Below are 22,179 nucleotides of genomic sequence, written 5' to 3' on the forward strand. Positions count from 1 at the left end.
ATTATCAAATGTTTCTACAAACTAAAACTTATGCCCTTACAATAATTTGGACGCTGCTACAATCACTAAAGAATTCTACACACAGTGGCTGTGAATAGAAAGATTTATTTTACTATTTCAAGTTGCGCTGGGAAAGATTTTGGTGCTGCCAACAGAAAATCATGAGTCGCTGTGATCTAGCACACCAGAGTGTGGTGTGAATCCAGCGCTAGTGATTGGTAATGGACATGATAGGCAATGACCCACTCACAGATGGAGTCCGTAGTCAACATGACGTTGTATCTCCTCCTGTATCTGCACTCTGACAGCTTCTCTCCTCACTGTGTGATAAGGGCCTTGAGTTTTGTTGACCTTCATTACTCTGGAATAGTGAAAGTACAAAAAGTAGCTGTAGTTAACTCAAAACCAAGATTTTTACTAGTTAATAAAAAGTTTACAAATGTGTGTATGCTGTACTTGTTGAGGGAATTGATAACAGTCCGTTGAAAGTGGGAGGAGATGCGCTTGGTGTAGAACTTGTGTGAACGATTGTGTTTGGGGTTCAGGCCTTTCCGTCCCCATCCTACATTACGCTCATAGATGTTGGTGTGGCGCAGCTACATGATGTGGACAAAGAAATTTAAAAAAAATTACACAAGAGGCAGCACTGAAAGATAAGAGAAGAAAAATCTACAAAGGCACATCTTGTGTTGCACTTACACCTAACAAACATCCTCCAGGGGAAAACTGCACTGCCAACGACGGTTTGCAGGCTATATAGCTTATTGGCTAGTAAGCTTTAGCAGACTGAATAGTTTAAAAAGGTACCTCAACAATCACTTTAGATGCTGCAGTATATGTTTGCTTGTCTAACAGTGAAAATACCTTCTCATGGAGCCGGTCCATAAATTTCTGGTGTGCTGTGCTGAGTACTGGGTCGAGCTGAGCTTGTCCCTTCAGGAGGTCAATGTACTGAGTGATGTGTTCATTATTCAGGTTGAAGTAAAGGTCTGGGATGACTCTCTTATAGCAGTGGCAGTGCTCTTCTGGTGGAGCCCCATCTACAGACTGCAGACCTGTCTCTACCTCCCAGTCAAGAACTATGCATAAGAAAAATGAAAGATATTAGCCGATAGCTGTTGTTTGTGTCAATAATCAGGATCTTGACATTAGAAAATTTCATGTTAGATATTTATCAACTTAGTAGTTCTTAGTAAAAGTAAGTAGTTCTTCTTACTGTATTTAAATCATAGGACAATATATGCTGATTGGAAACCTGCTCTGTGTGAGATTATTTAAGGTAATTAACTACAATGTGTCTATACTGGGTTTCGCCAACACCAGAAGGATTCAGGAGAAAAGCACTATCAGATAAGAGGACAAAAAAAACCTAGTGTGTTTTCCAACCCTACTTGTTCTGAGTAACAGTGATGCCTGCTCTTGTCCAAGTGCCTCAACTGCGCTGCGTTGTAGAACTCCACACAGTCTGTGGCAGGCCGTGCTCCAGTCCTTCCTGGCCTGTCTCCTGCGCTCACTGTCCATGCTCAAACTGTCAGGATGGTGACAGCTGTGAATGTCATGAAGAGATAATGAATTTGATTGTTAAACCTGGGTTCATGTTTTCCACATGTTGAACCCTACTGATTGCTGTGACAGGATTATAGAGAGAGAGACAGAGATTGTTTTGAATTGTTTATTCATAGTGAGCCCATGGCCTTTCCTCTATCCTTACGCCAAAATTTCCAATTAAAACGCGATGTAATAGGCTGTGACGACATTTGCTGTGTTCCCAAAAAGAAGACATTTTTTGGCATTGGTGATTTGGTGACCTCTTCTATAATACCATCCAGAAGAAATGTTTACATTTCTATGCATAGAGAATATTTAAATTGTCTGTAAGTTGTTGGTTCAAAGACTTTTTAATGTAGTGTGCAGTGCAGGGACGTTGGAAGTCAGTCAGTTGGGGGGTGCTGAGAGAAGGTCAGTCTATATAATGAAGTCATACTAACTAGTGCACAATATTCATGTTTTTTGTAATAATTTGAATTGTTAGGATAATTTTTTTCTAATAGTTAACAACAACTTACAACTTTATGATCAAAGAAAGTTTTAATATCACTTTGTCACTTCTGTCCATACTAACACTCCCTCTCTCTCGCCCGTTCACATGAGCTCTCTCTCTCTGTTGTGAGTCTACATCACATTTTTTTATTTATCAAATCATTGTTTTTAATGCTTGGTTGTAAGGGGTGCAGTGAGTATTGCAGCCTCCACAGGCAGCATCAGTGGGGCTTTAGCCTTTAAGTATTTTGTTTAGCATTCCATCAAAACATTATACTTTTTGTTACGTGTTTTCTAGTGAGAACATAGTACACTGTGATCTTAACCACCAAAGACTTCTAATTTTTCCATGAAATAAGAAATATCAGATCCACAACACTGAAAATTGACAGCTATGCTAGCGGCTCTGTGAGGCTGTATTTAGTGGTGCTTTGAGCTAAATGCTAATATCAACATACTAACATGCTCAAAAAATATTGCTAACATTCTGATCTTTACCAGGTTTAGTATTTATCAGTGTTGCCATCTTAGTTTAGCATGTCAGCATTCTTACATAAGCACTAAACATAAAGTACAGCTGAGGCTGGTGGGAATGTCATTAATTTTGGAGGTACATCTAATAGTTAGATCGATCTGAAAACAAAGAATTTAAGCTGCTGGTAGCACGAAATTCAAAGTCAGAGGATCACTAAAGTCATTAGGATTCATCCTCTGGGAGCCATGAAGGCCTACACCCTTTTTCAGTTGCTGAGATATTTCACTCAGGGTTCACGAAGAATGTCTGAACAAATTTTAAGATTGAATAGTTGTTGAAATATTTCAGTATGGATCATAGACACACCAAGTCACACTGCAATCCTTTTAGTCTGATTTGTTTTAATTGAAACAGAACACAGCATAAACTGTGACCAGTGAGTTTGTTTTCACCTGATGAGAGCTAAGCGGTAGACAGGAGGAAGGCAATTCTCATCCATCTTGTAGTACATCTGGAGTAATGTTAGGTCTTTTTCCAAATCCCCCAGACTCTTTGCACCCACAAAGCTGTGTCTGGCCATATCTCCTTCTGAAAATGAATTGTGGGAGCTCTGGCTCAGCAGTCCTGAGTATGTAGCCTGTTCTCCAAAATTTAGATAACTCCCGTAAATTGAACCCTGAATGAAACTGTCAGAGCTGCTGTCTGTAGTGATGCTGGACTGGGAGCCTGAGGCAGGTAAGTCCTCCATTGGTTTGTTCCCGGGCATTTGCTGTCGGTCTCTCTCCACCACTTTTATTATGGCCTCAAAAGCCTCTCTGGTGATGGTAGAGGGAAGGCTCTGGACCTCATACTTCTGTCCTACAAACAACTAACCAACAGAACAGAGAATCATAAATGAATTCATAATCTGAAACACAAAGATGCCATTTATCAAAAATCTGCACTCTTGTACTGTCAAATAACAGTACATGATCATATCTTACAATAAAGTTTGGACCCTGGCTTCCCTGACAAAGTTGGAGATTCTCCACATGCAGCTCTACAGTGTCGTGCCGTTCAGCAGCAGGTGTTCCAACCCCGCAGCGGAGGTCAACCATTCTGAAGTCGTAGCCTCTCTGCTTACAGTAGAGATACAGTCTGGGATAAACGTTCTCCAAAAGCACACTTCTCTCTGCAACTGTGTCTGATTCAAACACATAACAAGAAAACAATTCTTACATCTTGCAAAAGTGAGTGATTTTGCTTTGTAAAACACAGAAAGACAAATTGTGATTACAAACACTGTTGCCATTCTGTGGTATGATTTAGTACATATGATTAGTACAGGATGGTAGCGGTCTAGTGGAGGTAGGAGGAGGACATCTGGATACCTAAGGTACACCTCGGTACAGAAAGGTGGTATTCCTGGAGTTGTCACCCAGCTGATCAAGGAGGCGCACAAAAGGAAGGGACACCAAGATGTGCTTTGGCTTGGCCTTGCCAATGCATACGGCTCTAAACCCAACAATCTGGTCAAGACTACCCTGGACCAACTCACGTTCCCCCGTAAGATCAAAGACCTTAAGCTGAACTATTACTATTACTACTACTGGAACTTCAGGGTCAGAGTCACTTCTAGGAATGTAAAATCAGACTAGCAAGACTTCACTCTAAACTGTAGACTGGTCTGGCCAACCTGGCAGATTCAAGGCTTGGATTTACCAACATGACATTTTACCTTGAGTCCTCTGGCTTCTGCCAGTGTATGAGGTAACCCTGTCGACAGTGGAGGCCCTGAAGAGGAAGCTATTGCAGCTATCTCCGCAGATGGCTATGGGCTGACACACAGCCTAAGCAGTGCAGCACTGTATGTGAGGAGAAACAAACTCCAGCTCCATGTGAACCACTTCGGCAAGGAGTTCAGGGTTTCACCAGAGAGGTGTTGCTCTATTGGGACTCAAGGGACTCTAGAGGGATGGCAGCAGGCATTATGGTGTGGACAAGCAGGAAGCGGCGCGCCCAGGAGGGCCTGGAGATGGCAGAGTCTCAGCTGAGACTCAGGGCTTTGGTGGGCACGGTGGGAACTGGGCAGGTTGGGAGCAATCCTACAACCTCCCTATGATAAGGCAGATGGTAAGGACACACGCCATCTAGTCCTGGAAGAGGTGCAGGCAGATCTCAAGGAGGAACGGACCAGCAGAATGGTGGGCATTGCTCCCTGCTGCAGCATGGACAAGGTGGGAGGGTGCACTGGAGAGGAAGATCCTCAGGGCTGACATCTGGCAGGCACAACTCCAGTGGATCAAGTTCACAGTCCAAGCTATGTATGATGTCCTACCTAGTCCAGCAAATCTCCCAACCTGGGGCATGAGTGATTATCCAGTGTGTCCTCTGTGTCCTGGGACAGGTTCACTCAAACACATCCTTAGCAGCTGTCCTACAGCCCTGGGGAATGGCCATTACTGCTGCTGACACAACAAAACCCAGACCAGCAAACAAAAGGAAACATAAGGAGTCCCAGCTGCAGCAGACCTGCTTAAATGGTTTTTGATTGTATGATTGCCAATTGGACTGTGACATGTTCCTACTGCATCATGGGGAGGGGTGTCAAGTTTGATTCATGTTATTATTTCTTTGACAACTGATTTGATATTGTTGTTGCAGTATTTGTCATCAGCTAACATTAGGTTGTGCTATACTGACATGTTTTGTGGTTATTGTAGTTTGTTTAAATGGTTATGTAGTATTACAAATGTAGTCTATCTTCATGGGTCTGAATGGCCTGATCACAATATATGTTTCCCCCCACTCTCTTTTGAGTTTAGTTGTTATTTTGACCTCTCTTCTGTGCAAAGAATTAGAGTCAGACGTGTTTGTGACTTTTTTGATTTTGTGAAAAAACAAAAACCACCTGTATCCATCTGGTCTACCAACTCGTCCTGTGACAGATACCCTGCTTTTACAGATAATGTAAAAGAGAAAAATCTATCCATCTGTTTCATGGCATATTCTGTACAATAAAAGGTGCATACACTTTTATTATAATAAATGTGTTGTAAATAAATTGTCATACTATACACACTATCAGAAAATGGTGGCAAAATGCTGGTATGACATGTGGAAAGCAGTGTAGCCTCTGCCAAGCCCATTCTATATTTCCCTCCAGTGGTAGCATCGAAAAAGACATTGACAGATTCCGGGAACACCAAGATAAATGAGCTGAAAGCAATACAAAGACCACAAAGACTTTCTCCAGGTTTGCTTTTAGATTTCAAAACATAACGTTCATATATGTTACAATCACACCAACATTCTACACACATACGCTTTAATGCTTTCTTCTTGAGAGTTAGATCAGAGAATTGATACCATACTCATGTCTGTACAGTAAATATATCACAAACTAATTAATACATTAGACCTCGTTTGTTTAACAATAAAAAAACAAAGTGTTAAAAACACAGTTGTGGTTGGACGGGTTGTTGTGTTCCGGACTATTAATGAGTTTTAGAGATGCTGGTAGGTTGTTACTGTTGGAAACAACCAGGCTAGCTAAACCCCCTTTTCAGCCTTAGGTAAGATAAGTGACTGCTGGCTCCAGCTTCATATTTATTGTACAGAGACAGGAGTGCTATCTATTTCTCCCCCAACTCTCCACCAGAAAAGCAAGATAAGATTCTATCTTAAAATTTCTACTACTACTTATTACTAGACAAATAGACTAACTTAGAACAGTGATTAAGAGTGATCCAGGAATATAATTTTGAATGAACACCTGCCAATCAGAATGTTTCATGCTTTAAGATATATAGATTTCTTAATTCTTACCTTTGTATCCACCACATATGTAGACCATGAATCTCTTCTCTTCAACAAGACATTGCGGCTCCTTCTTTCTTTGAACCTCATTGGTCATTGTACCGCACAACAAGTGAGTCCCTGGGAGTTTATTTTCACTTCTTTTGTCCACATGATTTTTGTTTGACCTAACAGACAGAGAAGTGTCTGTCTCTCTTTTTTCTTTGTCCTCATCCTCAGCCTCTATGCTCCTTAGTAACTCCGAGTCGTCAATTGTTCTCCCATATTTATGTAAGGCCTTGGCAGCCTTAATCTGTATATAAAAAAAAACTTTAGGTCTGGCAGGTCATTTGAGTTGAGCACTTTTGAGTTTTAAAGACAAATTACAAAGACGTTGCCTCATGCTTACAGCTATATGTCTTTTTACTTAATTTAAAGGATGGAATGGTCACATTGATTGACATATACTGTACAAGTCTGTAAAGGACATACCTTGAAAAAAAGGCCCTGATGCAGTGTGTCAGTTATTTTGTCCTCTAAGTAAGGATTTTTTGGGGGGTTGTCTGTTTGCAGCAGTGGTAGTGGATACTGGAGACATGCAAGAAAATTCAGCTGTAAAAATTTACTTTTGGATTGCTTTAGTCATAACTAACTCAACAGAGAAAAGAAAAGAAATATGCAAACATTTAATGCCTCAATGTTAGAGTTTGACCTGAAGTACTTACTTTGAGTTGATTTGTAATATTGGACTCCTCTTTCTGTTTGGTGTAATGCCCCTTTCTGTTTGTCCTCTACAAAATAAAAGCATCAGAGCGGACACAGCGATGGATCAGTTAAGGCCAACAAACTTAATTTAGTTTAATCTATTTACAAGAAATTAAAGGTACTATTCTAAAGTATTTTCAAACCTCAGTTTGTCATATTCAAATTAAGTGGTACATCAGTTATCTAGTATTGTGTTTGTGGACTCATGAGTTTTTAAATGGTCCTAATGGAAGCAGTGGATGCCAAGAAGTCATTATAGAACTGTTTTAACAGAGTAATATATTCCCCATGACAAGAAGACTGATCTTGATGAGCACAATCAGTGGAGCACCCCTTTAAAATTCATCCCTTCATGTAATTACTGATAACAAAGCCATTTAAATTCAAGTGTAATGTTCACCTTGATGAACTTTACTGAACTTTGACGTGCAGGCTGACTTTGAAAGGGTAATTATACAATACAGTCAAAAACTATTGCTCCTCCACTAATACATATACTGTATATATGAATCCATTTATGAGTAAATATATATTATTATATGATTGTAATTATTATTACAACAATTGTTTTTGCTGCTCCTGCCACCCTAATTCTAATTGTCCTTACAACAAATTATTGCTATTACAGAAAATACTGCTATTGTAATACAACAATAACATGAGATGACTGGGCATCAGTGTTGCTGCCTGCTGCTGACTGACAAGCTGAAGTATCCAGAGTAAATTCTTACACAGCACATGATGATCTTTCCAGTGTACGCATGCTGACTTACTTACGTGGAAGAGTGATGCTCATATTGTGTTGCACATTAGAGTGATGGTGCCCTCTTCAATATGTAGATCAGTGTTTCGTCCTCGGTGGGTGTGTGTATTGTTGTGTTTTGGCATTACAGTGGGTATGGGGGGGGGGTTGCCCTTTTAAAAAAAGAATTTGCCACTTCCCCTCAAAATATATGTGGACATCCGTCCCTGGCAGACTGTCATGATACATGATTGAGGTAAAACTACCAAAGTCATAAGTAATGTACAAATGTACAGTATGTACTAAATGTTATGACAATCCATCTAATAGTTGTTAAGATCGTCTAGTCTGGACCAAAGTGGTGGACAGGTGTTCATCCTCCGTCTCTCTTTAGAATGTTTTGTTTCCTACAGACACCCAGCTCCTACATAATAATACCTATAATGCACGTAGATCACCTGACATAGTGAAGTTGGGCCACTGTTTATAGCTGGAAATGTTACTGACTCTTTTTCCTCCTGCAAGACATAAAGTGTCCAATATCACAGCACCATGGAGACTGATATCCAGCTTTATAAAATACTAGGAATTATACAAAATATAACAAAGATATACATGAACAATATGTGTAGGCTATATAATATCCTACCATATGAGCGTTGGCCTGTAAGGTGAAATATAACCATAGGCCTAATCATTTTTAACATTATGGCGTCACTGAACTTTTCTTTTTACACACAACGAAAAAGTGGATACAATATAAAATATATCAGCAATGTTGTAATGGATTAACGTAATATTAATAATAACAGATGATTTGCGTCTTATATTATTTTCAGTAACGTTAAAGGTTTTTTTTTTTAAATTGCCTTTAGTTGCAGAGGGCTACTGCAGTTAATTAATTCGGAGCCTCGATAAAATGTAAAACTGTAAAGACTTTTCTAACTAACAAAAAGCCAGTACTGACAATTTATTTGTCGTCAAAAAACTCTTACCTTCTTCTTTTTGGGAAAAAGCCCGTCTCTGTAGCAGCTCCACATTCTGTCGCCTCCGCCCGCTGTCAGACACATCCACCTCTCACGTGTGAGACACATACTCCACTTCCGGTCACAAATTTCAAAATACAACTCGTCATTTCAGTGAGCCAGCGTTAACAATAGTCTCCCACAATCACTTTTACAGTATATATCCTTCCAGCCACGTCTTCTCATTCAAGCCAAGTGTTATAGTTTACATACTGCGTTTCTGACAGAATTAAACAAGTAAACATTTAGATTTGGTCAGCACACATTAACTTTACAGAAGTTACACAATTAGTGGGAAAATGATGTTTAAGCTGTAGTCAACATCATATGTTCTCCTACATGTGGTGTCTTTCAGCAGTTTTGTTCAGATACTAAATGACATTTTTATGCTGACTTCACTCCCACCACATAGACTTGAAACAAACACATTGTTTGTTCCGTTCCAGTGACAAAAAGAGTTTTTCTGGTCTGTACCAGGACTATAGCAAGGACTTTAGAAACACTGAGGTCATTAGTACAGCTTCCAAAAAACTTTGTCCATGCTCGCTACTGTGTTCCAAGAATATACACATTTTAATTATGTAATATGAGAAGTAATAATAAACATCTCACACTGTCAGTCGCTTGCATTCACTTTGACGGTTTATACCCGACTTTCCTCAAAAACATTCACATACCAAACGGCACCGGGCTGTTTCTGGTCAAACAAAAATGTAAATAATAGCGACTGACAGCGTGCAGGACTTTTTGTTCTGACTTTATGGTGTGCAGGTATGTGTTACCTGTAAAGATATTAAGCCTTCAAAGTAACATCAGGAGCAGCCTTTTAAAAACATGCACAACACTTGAGTAACTGTAGACTTTCAACTCCTATCTCATGACAGCGGACCTGATCTCAGTGTCCTCTTTGAAAGCAACACCCACAACCAAACTACTTGAGTACTCCTTGAAATAATCAGACTGTTTTATTTTGAAGGAAAAAATCCTTCCACTTCCTTTGTAACTCAAACAATTTGTACCTTCACACTTTCGGGACCAGTAGCAAGTAATTTCGCCCATAGGGTGGCCTGAAAAGAGTCTCCCCTGGTTTACATTTAATACAAGAACTGCGGATTTGTGTTAAACAGTGAAGTGCTTGACTGAAGACAGATGTCAGTCTTTGCACTTTATAGGGATGTTTGCGGCTCTGCACACGATGGGAACAGATATGTACACAAAATGACTACAGGATAGACTAGTTTTAACATAAATACAGCAGTCATACTCTTAAATCTGACAGAAGACATCTAACTAATGGTAAATTACATTATTAGACAAGAAGTACAACATGTGGTTTTATTTATGTATAAAATTTAAGGTTTTCAATTCTTGGGGAAAAAGAAACATTCATCCAAATCAGAAAATGGTGAAAATAGTAACACTGTGTGTCATTAAAAATTTCTCTGCTTTCACAAAGTCACATGATACCTTAAAGTAACAGCAGGATGCTACGCGACACTTTGACACATCCATTTAGAAACACAATCCAACTGTGCCTGGCAGCTGGGCCTAAACTCACAGACTGGAAACACGGCAGTGACAGCAAGGATCTTAAGCACACTCTGCCCTGATGGATGAGCAGAATATTTGTGTATGATAAACAAAATCTGATAGGTTCCTCTTCACATGGCTGCATTCCACAAACACTGCAAACACATAACACACAGAGAGGGCTTCTAATAATTCCCAGCGCAAAATCTCAGTTTAGCTGAAAGTGTGTGTGTGTGTACGTATGCGAGTCCTGAAGTCCATTGCTATCGAGCCCGCTTTGGTTCTCAGGGTGGAAGTAGCCATGTTGAGTGTTGAAATGTTGAAGTTGAAGGATGTGAAGGCATCTAGACAGGAGTAGCAGCATCAACAGGCTGCAGTGAGTTCAGACGTCACTGCTCTTCCTTGTATAAAGCAGCATCAGTTCACTGCCCTCACGCCTACTCGTCATCTTTTCCTCCTGTTTTACTCAGCTGCAACAAAAAAAACAGAACAAAAATCCATAAGACCTGGCGTGGTGGGAAGGACTTTAAACATGTTTTAATTAAGGTGGTTTTTCACTTACATGCTGGGGGATCGGGAAGTGGTGAAGTTGAGGAAGAGAAAGACAAGAATATGGTGAGGTTAATATTACCCATCACTGCAGGCTTCTAGCTGATAAGGTGCACCATCTTGTGGAGTGAAGGTAAAATGCACCTACTTTAATAACATCAACCCAGTTCCAACCTCTTGGCAGCTCTCCTTTGTTATCTGAAAGCAGAAATCATCATGATATGCACCGACTTTAAAATATAGGCTGTGGTTATAGGTAACTACTGTGAGGTGTGGTTTCAGAAAGCCACATTTGAGACTTCAAAGTTAAGACCAATTCAAAGAATGACAAACAGGTTGTGAAAAATAAGTGAGGGAAATAAGAAAAAAGGAAACCAGAACTTCATGTAAACTTTTAGTGGAGACTCCGATGTTTCCACAGCTGTCGAACACGTCAGGAAGAAATGTGTATAAAATGATGCACATCCTTTTGGTGGAACGGGGCAGCAATTTAAACAGGGGTCAGTTACAACTTGGGACTTGGGGTTTGTGGACTACTGTTTTGAAGCCTCAAGTTTGGTATACTGGACATCTCCATCTTTGTTTTGAACCAGAAAATTACCATATTTGGACGAGATGGAGGCACTCAGGAGGGATACACATTGCTATGGCGACCTGTCAGGCAGAGACTTGTCAATCACTTAAAATACACCCTGATTTATCGACCATTTTCCTCTAAATTGTACCATTGTTTACTAAGCTTTTGAGACCATAACCTCACCTGGAATGTGTTTAGTGAGGTAATAAATCAAGTGAGAAGCAGGTTCATTTTGTCCTTACGCTTCTATACAATGGAGACTTCTTTATGAAACCAGTGGATCCCTGCTGGCCATTACAAAGACTGCAGGATTAAGGTCCGCATAGGCTTCACTTTTCAAGGTTCTCGCTTGGTTTAACTTTTGTAGCTCTGGCTACTGAACAAAGTAACTGCTGCAATCTCAGAACCCTGCAACACTGCTAAAAGAAGTCCAACTGGGCAAGTAATGTACAACGAGACAGGTTGTCAACAAACAAGTCAATAGTTTATCTTGATCCAACTATCCAACTACGGCAAGTGTGGTAGGTCAAAGTTGAAGCAGGAAATGGGTCTGAGAACTGTAATAGAGGTTTTAAACTGACCATTTGGGTGATACTTTTACTGTTCCCTATATGAAATAAATGGACTGCAATGGCTGTCTGGAAGGAAGGTTTCAATATAAAAATGTATGGTATTTTGAGATGATTGTCTATAAAATGGAAGCCTTCTTTACTGTGGACCATGTGACTGATGTACCTGTTCTGCTGATAATCCTCCTCTTCTGAGATTTGGTCAGCTGTTCCTTCTTCTCCCTCTTCTTGCCAGTTGTGGTGGTACTTGTCACCTCACTGCTGGATGTCAAGGTCTGCAACAACAAGAAATAATCAACCGTTATTTTGTTCTAACCTGATACCTCTGCCTATTTGCCCAACAATCATGCTCTTCTAACCTGAAACTGATGAGGGGTAGGAGGGAAAGAGGGGACTGTTCAAGGAAGATTATGTCATAAGCATTGGCTTGACTGACAAGAGCAGTGTGCACTGCAGAAATACCACTAAGTACCAAAAACGGACACAAGGACTGAAAACTGTACTGATGCATTTAGTCACAGTAGTGAAATATACTTACCACAGAAGTGACTACAGGCTTGTGGTTCTCCATGAGGGCCTCCTGGTTCTCCTTGGCCCACTCGAACAGAGTGTACATCATTGCAGTGCCCAGGTTGGCCTCCACCTGCTCCTCCAGCTTTGACAGGATCTGCTGCTTTGTCTCTGCAGAGCTGTTATTAAACCAACATAAAGACAACAAAAACAACAACATGACCATCACATCAAATGTGTCCAAAAAAAAAAATAAAGATATATTTCTACACATAGTGGCCTTACCTCAAAATTCCTATATTCTCTGTAGTACAGTCAAACAGTTTATAAGCCTGGAAGGGCAAAAGGCAGAAAGTGTTTCTAGACTTTGCTAACATCTTGTAATCTGCCATCAGTGCTTCCAATAAAAACTCGTGCAAAATTTATGGGCAATATTTGGTCAATCCACATCCATCAACACCCATGCTAGGGAGCGAACTAAAAATCAGAAGTCTCAACAGCTAAACACACATTTATTTCATCTTTCATCAACCGCTGTAACGCGCTATTCTCATCACGTGGCATGTCTGCCCTGGATTATCTGAAGGTAATTCAGAATTCTGCCGCAAGGATCCTCACTAGGAGAAAAAGCTGGTCTCACATCACCCTTCATACTGAGATCTCTTCACTGGCTCCCTGTCACATATATGATCCAGTTCAAAACTCTCACTATTACTTAAAGAGCATTGCACAGTCAGGTCCCTGCATATGTGGCTGAACTACTATGCCCTTACTCATCAGCTCGCCCTCTTTGGCGCCTTAAGGCCCCGAGGGGATCGAGGTGTTGAGTCCGTTGTACCCAAACTTTAGAATACTCCGCCCGCACTCTTACAGTCTACTGATTCTCTGGATTCTTTCCAAAGGCAGCTAAAGACACACCGGTTTAGACAGCTTTCTGGGTAACCTGTATGCACCAGGTCTGTATCTTGTGTTTTTATTCCTCACTCTGTATTTATTGAGTATTTTTCCCACATACTGTGTACTTGTTGTGTATTTTATTACATAATAGGTGTTTTAGCTCACTTCTTCGTGTGGCTCGGGTGGTCATTCTATCTTCTGTGAATTCCTTCCTGTATGTTCATGTTTTTGTGACTCTTGTCTGTGAAAAGCGCTGTACAAATAAAGTTCACTTACTTACTAATGCATAACAGAAGAAGGATAATTATAGAGCACCATGTGTGCAACTTACATTCTGTTGTTGAAAAAGGCATCAAGGGAGATTTGTGGGGCCGTCTCAGGGTACACCTCTGGCCACGTGACATCCAGGATGAACGCTTTGGTGTCCTCGAGGTCTCCTATCTGTCGTATACCATTAAAACAGAAGGTAAGACAAGATGCTGCTCCAGAATTAGTCATAGCAGTTTGTTCGGATTAAAAATAATATTTTTAAAAAGCATCTCTAAAGGTTATCAATTTCATTTGATTTATATTCTGTTGAAACCAGGTGTTGAGGAGACACAGGTTATGTGTCTTTTAAAGCAGGCTAAGATAGGACTCAGGACAGCACTCACCCGAAACTGAAAGGAAACTGGACTGATCTCCTTAAAACACTCATCCCCCTCATAGATGGAGCGAAGAGCCTCCAACTCCATCTGTGATGTAGAAGTCAGAATCAGAATCAGAAGGAGCTTTTTACAGATACGAGGAATTTGCTGTGGTGATAAGGTGCTACACGTAGACAAACATACAGTCGACATAAATAAATGTAGAAATATATAAATATGGACTAGAAGAACAACGTTACAGATATATACATGTGCATTATTCTGGGTGAGTGTGACAGGAAGTTAGTCAAGTATAAGATCAACAGCAGCTTGTCTTGATAGTTTCTGTGCAACAAACCCCATTCAGAAATATGGTAAATTAAACTTAACAAGGGTATGCAGGATATAACATGGCTCAAGACCAGTCACGAGAGAATAGTAAACTTTAGGTAATGGATGTAATCCTCCAGGCATTAAATGTAACCCTTGTTAAAGCCACCACTGTTACCATGTATCACTGCATATTGTGGCAGAAGTTAGTCAGTAAAGCCGACTCATGTTCCTGTTTTATGGGTAACATATCGTTACACCGACTGGATTCGTGGACGTTTTGTATTCAGGAAAGTGAAAAGTCCCTTAACGATAGTTAATCCCACCCTCCGTTATGAAGGACGCTTGTCAGGGCTCAAGAGCAGCTAGAAAGACACTGACTCTCTGGTCTGACTGCTGTTTTAGCCAAATGGAGCTTGTGCACACTGAATAAAAGCTGCCATGCTAACTTGTTTTGCCGTCCAACGAGCAGCTAGCAGTCACGCTAGTGTCAAGCAGTTAGCAGTTAGCCGCTAACAGCAGCTAGCCTACTTCTGATCATTCATACCTCTTGATCCTCGTTAGCTGTCATGATGTTCCTTCAGTTCCTGTACGGTACACTCCCCGTGTAGAGTTTCACACGTATAAAAATGAATGAGTTAACAACCCATTTCTATCATTAAAACTTTACTATGGTAATAATTTCTCAACCTTACCAGTTGGATGATACAGCCAGTGCTGCCATGATTTAAACGCATGCGCAGTGAGGTACTCTACGTGAACTTTGAACCACGTCATTGATAGATGCGGTTTGGGGTTTCCTATCATATTGTATTAGAAATTATATTTCATTATTATTTCATAGGGACAAAATTGTTTGTACTGTGACTGCATTGACACGCTTTTGTGTGATATAAATATCTAATTTCGATAAATAAATGAAATGAAGATCCACTTCAAAAATAAAACGCTCAGGCCTATCCCAGAAAATACTGAACATCACATGTTGCGTTATTCAGTTACTGGTACACTATACTGGACTGAATGGGTCTAGGCGCATTTTTTATGGCACCATCAACACATAATGTTCCATTTGCAACTTTAATCACAACATATAAGAAATGTTTCAAAATATGAAATAAGTCGCACAATGTGAATAGTTTTATCAAGATTACTGTAAATGAATGCTTTTGCTTCTGATCATGTTCAAGTCGAGTGTCTGTTACTCTTAATTATGAGGAGTACATTATTGTAAACCAAAATAGATGACTTTTTTTACTCCTTTTTAAAAAGATATAAAAATACAAAAAACATTGTATAGACACCATCTCATTGTCTTAAATGTAATGGTTTATAATGAAGGAAACGGCAAAAAGTGTGTTTATGTGTGTCTGTGTGTGTGTGTGTGTGTGTGAACTCAGCCAGGAGCTCCTTCCATCACTGCAGTGCCAGCAGAGAGAAGAGTTGTGACTTACCTGAGCGAATTTTGCTTGCTCCGAGTGATGGCAGTACCAGCTGGCCCGGCAGAGGTAGTTGTGCTGAGCGCTAGAGAGGTCTGACCATAGACTGTATATTAAAAGGGTCTGACTAACACCTGGAGGCAGGATGGGGGAAGTTCCATTGACTTGACTTGACTTGTAGGCCAGTACCATTGTCATAAATCTGATGCTAGCTACTACAGGGGGCCAATGGCGGTCATGGAACAGGGTCAAAAATAAAACAATGTGACAATGTGAAAGGAGTTTCTCGTAGTAGTGATTTTAAATTCTGCAGCTCCTCATTGTTTAGCTGTCTGGCACAAAATGTGTGTTGGGTGAGCATTTAGCATAAAGAGCAAGACATTTATCTCAGTAGTTGGTGGAGATCAAAACAGAGCTGGTAGAGAGTAAATATAGGACTAACATTCATCAGGTGGACACAAGCACGACTCCAAATGAATGATAATGTTGCTCTGTGACTGCTGGATCTGGAAATAAGCAAATGTTTGCTAACAAGTTCACAGGTGATATGACAATGTTGTTTTCCCAATGTTTTTCTGCTGCCACCAAGTGGCTAAAAAAACAGTAATTGCAGGTTTGAAAAGTCAAGACTTAATTTCAGTATTTTGATTATTATTTCACAATTGTGTCTTCTTGTCACAGCATCAGCCAGTCGCTATTTCTTTGCATCATTTTACCTATTTGTCAACTCACTAATTTGTCATTCCATGTACTTTTCTCTAGCCTTCCAACATTAGCCCTAAACCATTAGGTTTAGGAAAAGATCTTTTCAGTCATCTGCACACTGGTTTCCTATTCCCTAATCAGCCTCCCGGTATATGTAGCTGCCCTTCTGTCCTTGCCAGATTGTATATTGAGCATTCCTAGCCAGCCAGCATTCAAGGCGTTTTCCCTGTTTCCTGCCTGCCCTGTTATTTAACCCTGCCTGTCATTTTGGACGTTTGCCTGCTTGCTTTGGCGCATTTGGACTTGGTTGGCTGACCTCTGCCTGCCTTTTGGACCATGTAAACCTTTCCAAACTTTTCAATGTTTTTCTTTTTTTGGCAGAAATGGACCATAGGGTGCAATCTAACCAGTCTTGTGGTTTGACCCACTTCATCCATGAGTTATTCACAAAGCTTTTTTCCTTTATTTTTTCTTGAAGTGATTGAAAACTAACTCAGTATCCTTATAATATTCTTATATAACAATGATGTTTATTTGTGTCTGTTAGTGGAGTGAATATAGAGCAGGTTGTAGTGGAAGATTAGAATGTTCTCATGAAAGTCTACACGAAAGATGTAATATGCTATAACACTATATATACACAGCGTGAGCTATCAGTCTGTCAAAGACTGCTGGTGCCACACTCACATAAAGTTACAGTCTTCTTAATTGGAACCACAGTGTAGAAGTGAATTAGCTTTGATGTACTAAACCAATGGTACACGGACTGCTGAGACTGTAATGTTCAATGCCAGCAGCAGTATTCAGTGTGGGGGAAGCAGTGATAATTTCCACTGTGCAAGTGAAAATGACACATGGTGTTTGACTTGTGATTATGTTGATCCTCTGAGTTATTCCCCTCAGGTGAAGACGGCAGCATTGGTGGAGGAGGAGGATGAAGAGAGAGGAGGTCGTTGAGAAGGTTGTGTTTTCCCTGTAAAGTGAACGCAGTGATTGTTCTCCTCTGATAATATGAGGAGGTATACTTAAATATGTCTGGCAAACTGTAGTGAACGTGTTTCTATCCACACTACTGTTAGTTTAAAGACAAGGCTGGTATTTTATATGTTCTTATTCTCAGCAAATCCACAAATCAAAAACGTGTTATAGTCCATTTCTCAATGTTGATTCTCAGCTCCAAGGCCATTGGTTCCTACTGAAGCAATTTCATTTTTTTTTAAATGCTCAGTAATCTCTACACAGTAACAGATGATCACTGTAGTTTTTTAGCAAACGTTACTCAAACAGGAGAAAAAATTTGTGGGACTATTTTCAGCTACAGTTGGTGCAGTGAGTATTTGGAGCAGCAGCACGGTGTATGTGGAAGTGAGTCCAAATAAACTACAGTCTGTGTGTGTGTGTGTGTGTGTGTGTGTGTGTGTGTGTGTGTGTGTGTGTGTGTGTGTGTGTGTGTGTGTGTGTGTGTGTGTGTGTGTGTGTGTGTGTGTTCATGGCAATGAAGAAACATGTTACCCAGTGCAACAGTGTGATGTATTGATGTGTTTTTGGACAACTATAGAGCTCCATGTGACAGAGGAAGAAGAGATATCAGGATTTGATTCAAACACTTTCGTAGATACATTCCTTGTTGGTTTGGCGCTACAAATGGGATTTATTGGCAATATGATAAATGTAGAAAAACCTTAATTTGTGAACCCATAAAGCACTAGTGGTTCTGATTAGATCTATGCCCGCCCTGTGTAGAGATTTTCATTGTCTTATGATTGTCATTACTCTCTTTACAATGAGAGTGCAAACCAATGTTAATAAACTTTTTACTGCTGCCAAGGAATTAGTTGAATCTGTGCTTATTGCTTTTCTCAAATCCCTGGAATGAGGGGCTGAGAAACCTAACTTCACTCTCTGAAAATGAAAGGCATTGTAATAGCACAATGTCAGTTTGAATTTTTATTTGTAATTTTGTTCACTGTATCAGAGTCAAGTCAAGTCAAACTTCATATAAACAGCACATTTCATACCAACCTGTTGTTTCATACACAAGGCAACACAATGTACTATGCAATCACAATACAATCATACAAGTGTAAGTGCAGAAAATAGGTATAGATGTATCATCAGTGCAGAACATGTCTAAATACACCCACACCCACACACCCACACACCCACACACACACACACACAAACACACACACAGTACTTAATCATAGATTGTAGTGAAAAGTAAGGTTTTTAACTTTGGTTTCAAAGTGTTGAGTATAGAGGCCTCACCTCTGTCTGGTTTGAAGCTGCAGGTTGTGGTGCTGTTGTAATGGGTCGCATCATATCGCAAGGTGTACCACATATTTTGTACCCTCATTTGGAAGCATGTTTGGTGTATTATGTTTATGTCTGCATGTACAGGCTGTAGGAGTGAATGGACACTGTCCTCTGTCTTACTAGGAAAGTACTGTTCACGGACACAAGAGGGCGCATAGAGCTAGGAGGACTGGCTGCTTGATCTCATAGTGTGTCAGCTGAATATTTTCATGCTGGCAGAACCTTTGTCCACCTATTATCACAAACTGGTATGGACAAGCATTGCTTGAATCGACAAACTAAAATTCTCATCCCGATCCCAAAGTTTCCAAAGATACCACACATGAGGGTGAATTTTGGGGAAATGTATATTAAGTATTCCACAATAAGACATTTAGAATATTTCCATTTCAATCCATCTTTAATCTAAATATATCAGTCAGTGTACTTCTATTAAAAATATTTGCTCAGTAATTTAAAAAATGTCTGTGTGGAAACACCACAACCACCAGGCACCAGACTTTTGAATCTAGGTGGATGGATGACTGGAAGGGTTCAGAGGTGTTTTCCAATAAAACAATTTTGTGAGACTTTCTATGTTTGAGCCATTACATTTGTTACAGGTAGTGTACAGAGGGTTTCTCACTGAAAACAGAAATAATGATAAAAAAATAAAGTGCTGCTTTAATATTGTACTAATAATAATGGACATTAAAGTTGCATTCATTGACAAGCTAAAAACAGCACTGACACATCAGCATTCATTTGAAGTCATTTTTCTGACCACCTGACGACTCACGCACTCTCCTTTTAGCTCTTTTTTGGCAGCAAAACAGCAGCGAAATCCACCATATGAGGTGGATTTAGCTGCTCTTTACCTGCTAAAGGTTCCACTGTTTTCACCAACTAGTCACTAACTTTGTCTGAGTGCTGCTGGACAGGTAGTGTACAGTGGGTTTATCAGAGCATTTTTCCTCAAACAATGAACTAATACAGGCTAGGCCGAGTTGGTCAAAATTCTCTGTGGGTTTGTGACTCCCAGTGACACCTTTCACAGTACACAGTCAGAATCAGAATCAGAAGAATCAGCAGGAGCTTTATTGCCAAGTAGTGTTTTACACATACAAAGAATTTGCTGTGGTGATAAGGTGCTACACGTAGACAAACATAAATAAATGTAGAAATATAATAAATATGGAATGGAAGAACAACGTTACAGATATATACATGAGCATTCAGTCATTTGATTGTTAACATAAAAAGGATTTCATTGCAGCTAAATAATATAAGATTTAACCATCTCTGTTTAAAAATGAAATGCTCAGTCTCATCATACTGTGTTTGGTAAATATTACAAGCTACATCATGCGGTATATGGATCCATCCATACTGTTGTAATGGCTTATGAAGGATCTTTTCGAGGTTTCGGCAGTCTCTATTACAGTGAATCTTAATGGATAGAAAAATATGACCAGCTGAGTCCAGTCACTGCTGCCACCCCCCTTAGTTGGTCAATTGGTTTGGTCAGATGAATACAACCTCAACAATCCTAAGTGCCTTGCTTGACTCCTCAATATTAACATTTACATGAGAGAAGATATGGAGCAAGCTTTTATGTCAGATTGGATTCACTGGAAGAGGTAACTGAAGAGCAAGCCAATATTATTATTTTTCCCTGAAGCAGACAGGGAGACAGAATAGCCTGTAAGTGTATGCATGTTGACTTTGTAATAAAATCACTGAACCCTCCCTATCTGCCTGGACTGTCTGCATAAGGATCCTCCCCCTACTGCCTCGCATTCACCCTCTTGACAAGTGAACTTTTCTCTCCAGCTTTTCTTCACTTAGCTATCACTTTTGTGTGAACAACAGAGTACATCATAAATGATTTTGAGGAGAGACTGTCTGAAAGTGTGCAACATCACTATTCATCATTTCTCGCCCCTCTCAGTAGCCCTTTTTAACAAGTGATCCCCAGAAAGGACGTTAAGAAGATCCATCATTACGCCAGCCTTGCTTTTTCACACTGAACCAACCAACGTCGGCATAGTGCTGCTCCACTGTGTAATTTTAGATGGCATGCCAGCGTTTCAGAAGCAAGAAAGGCATGATGTGTAACACAGCAATATTGGCATCTAGTGACGTATAACATATAACACATCTGTGTCAGACAGAAGCAGTAATAATGGCGGCAAATTTGTGCGTGCAGATTTGTGCATGCAGCATGTTTGTGCGATTGATCTGACACCAACTGCCATTCCCCCATTCCTTGTTAATACACGTCAAATATGTATCATGTATGCACAAACTGGGTAACAAAGGGAAAAAACATTTTATTTTCAGATGTGTTTTCAGAATAAAAATCATTAACATGTGGAAACATATTGATTGGGAACCTTATTCCTCTCTGCTGTCTCCCAAATAAAGGCTTCAGTTTCAATGAAAGCAATGTTCTCTTTTTACATGATCACATTCACACCTGGAACCTGTACCTGCCTGTCTATCTGCCTGCCTGTAAGTATGCATGTTCACTTTGTTATTAAATCCATCAGATTGTATTCACTGGAAGAGGTAACTGAAGAGAAAGCCAATATAAGTTTTTTTCCTGAAGCAGATAGTGAGACAGAAAAGCCTATAAGTGTTTGCATGTTCACTTTGTTATTAAATCACTGGGTCCTTCCCCTGCTGCCTCGCACTCACCCTCTTAACAAGTAGGAGAGAGCCAGGATGGATAAAAAAGGGATAAAAGTAACAGCAATTTTCTCCATGCCCTTACAAGTCTAATAACAATGTCAGCCTGTTCCGTAGGCAATAATAATAATTCTTAACAGAAGTTATCAATCAAGTAAATTCACTCCATGTGTTTTTTTTGAATGACAAGTTGTGTTTATTGTTTCATGTGTCTGTGTCATGATCATATGACAGATTAGTTAGTACTTTAACACATCCTGAAGTTTGCTATGTGAACGTTTTTCAGTACAGAAGCGAGTCATTGTCAGGACGATTGAAACTCTTGTTTCTTTCCATAAACACTACCCTTGCGAGAAAAACTACAGCTTGTGCATTTGTTCAGACACTTAAAGGGGAACTGAATGTCTCTGGGCAAGTCATTTAATGTTACCTGACACACAAATCATGGCTGGAACCAGAGTTCAAGTTACATGGGAGCCAGTGGGAGCACAACTCCCATAAGGAGGGTCTGAGCTCCCATAGAAGCAGTAAAATCATGCATCTGTGGGGGTCACTAATTCATTTATCAACAACCATTATTTTGAATTACAAATAATGTCTTTTTATTGTAAATAGGCTACTATTATTTAGGCTACAT

General features: G+C 39.9%; 2 protein-coding genes across 2 annotated transcripts in view; both read right to left on the bottom strand.

The window, feature by feature from the left end:
- Positions 1-8,919, bottom strand: part of LOC123980760 — a 42,368-nt gene extending 33,449 nt beyond the window's left edge. Inside the window, exons 1-11 of the mRNA XM_046065302.1 lie at positions 8,795-8,919; positions 8,258-8,317; positions 7,018-7,083; positions 6,785-6,880; positions 6,323-6,605; positions 3,499-3,698; positions 2,968-3,383; positions 1,392-1,546; positions 865-1,079; positions 457-596; positions 251-361 (exon numbers count right to left, since the gene is read on the bottom strand). Of these exons, the coding sequence (XP_045921258.1) occupies positions 251-361; positions 457-596; positions 865-1,079; positions 1,392-1,546; positions 2,968-3,383; positions 3,499-3,698; positions 6,323-6,605; positions 6,785-6,880; positions 7,018-7,083; positions 8,258-8,317; positions 8,795-8,893 (1,841 nt within the window). The 5' untranslated portion in view covers positions 8,894-8,919. The remainder of the gene's footprint in view (positions 1-250; positions 362-456; positions 597-864; positions 1,080-1,391; positions 1,547-2,967; positions 3,384-3,498; positions 3,699-6,322; positions 6,606-6,784; positions 6,881-7,017; positions 7,084-8,257; positions 8,318-8,794) is intronic.
- Positions 8,920-9,770: 851 nt separating this feature from the next.
- Positions 9,771-15,152, bottom strand: rwdd (RWD domain containing 4). Its single transcript, XM_046064806.1, has 8 exons — positions 14,960-15,152; positions 14,110-14,190; positions 13,788-13,897; positions 12,588-12,738; positions 12,216-12,324; positions 11,052-11,101; positions 10,917-10,919; positions 9,771-10,824 (listed from the first exon to the last, which is right to left on the bottom strand). Exons 1-8 carry the CDS (start codon positions 14,981-14,983, stop codon positions 10,792-10,794), a joined length of 561 nt encoding a protein of 186 aa, XP_045920762.1. The 5' UTR covers positions 14,984-15,152; the 3' UTR covers positions 9,771-10,791.
- Between the last annotated feature and the right edge of the window lie 7,027 nt (positions 15,153-22,179).

Source organism: Micropterus dolomieu, linkage group LG12 (assembly GCF_021292245.1).
Source record: "Micropterus dolomieu isolate WLL.071019.BEF.003 ecotype Adirondacks linkage group LG12, ASM2129224v1, whole genome shotgun sequence".
Lineage (NCBI taxonomy): Eukaryota > Metazoa > Chordata > Actinopteri > Centrarchiformes > Centrarchidae > Micropterus > Micropterus dolomieu.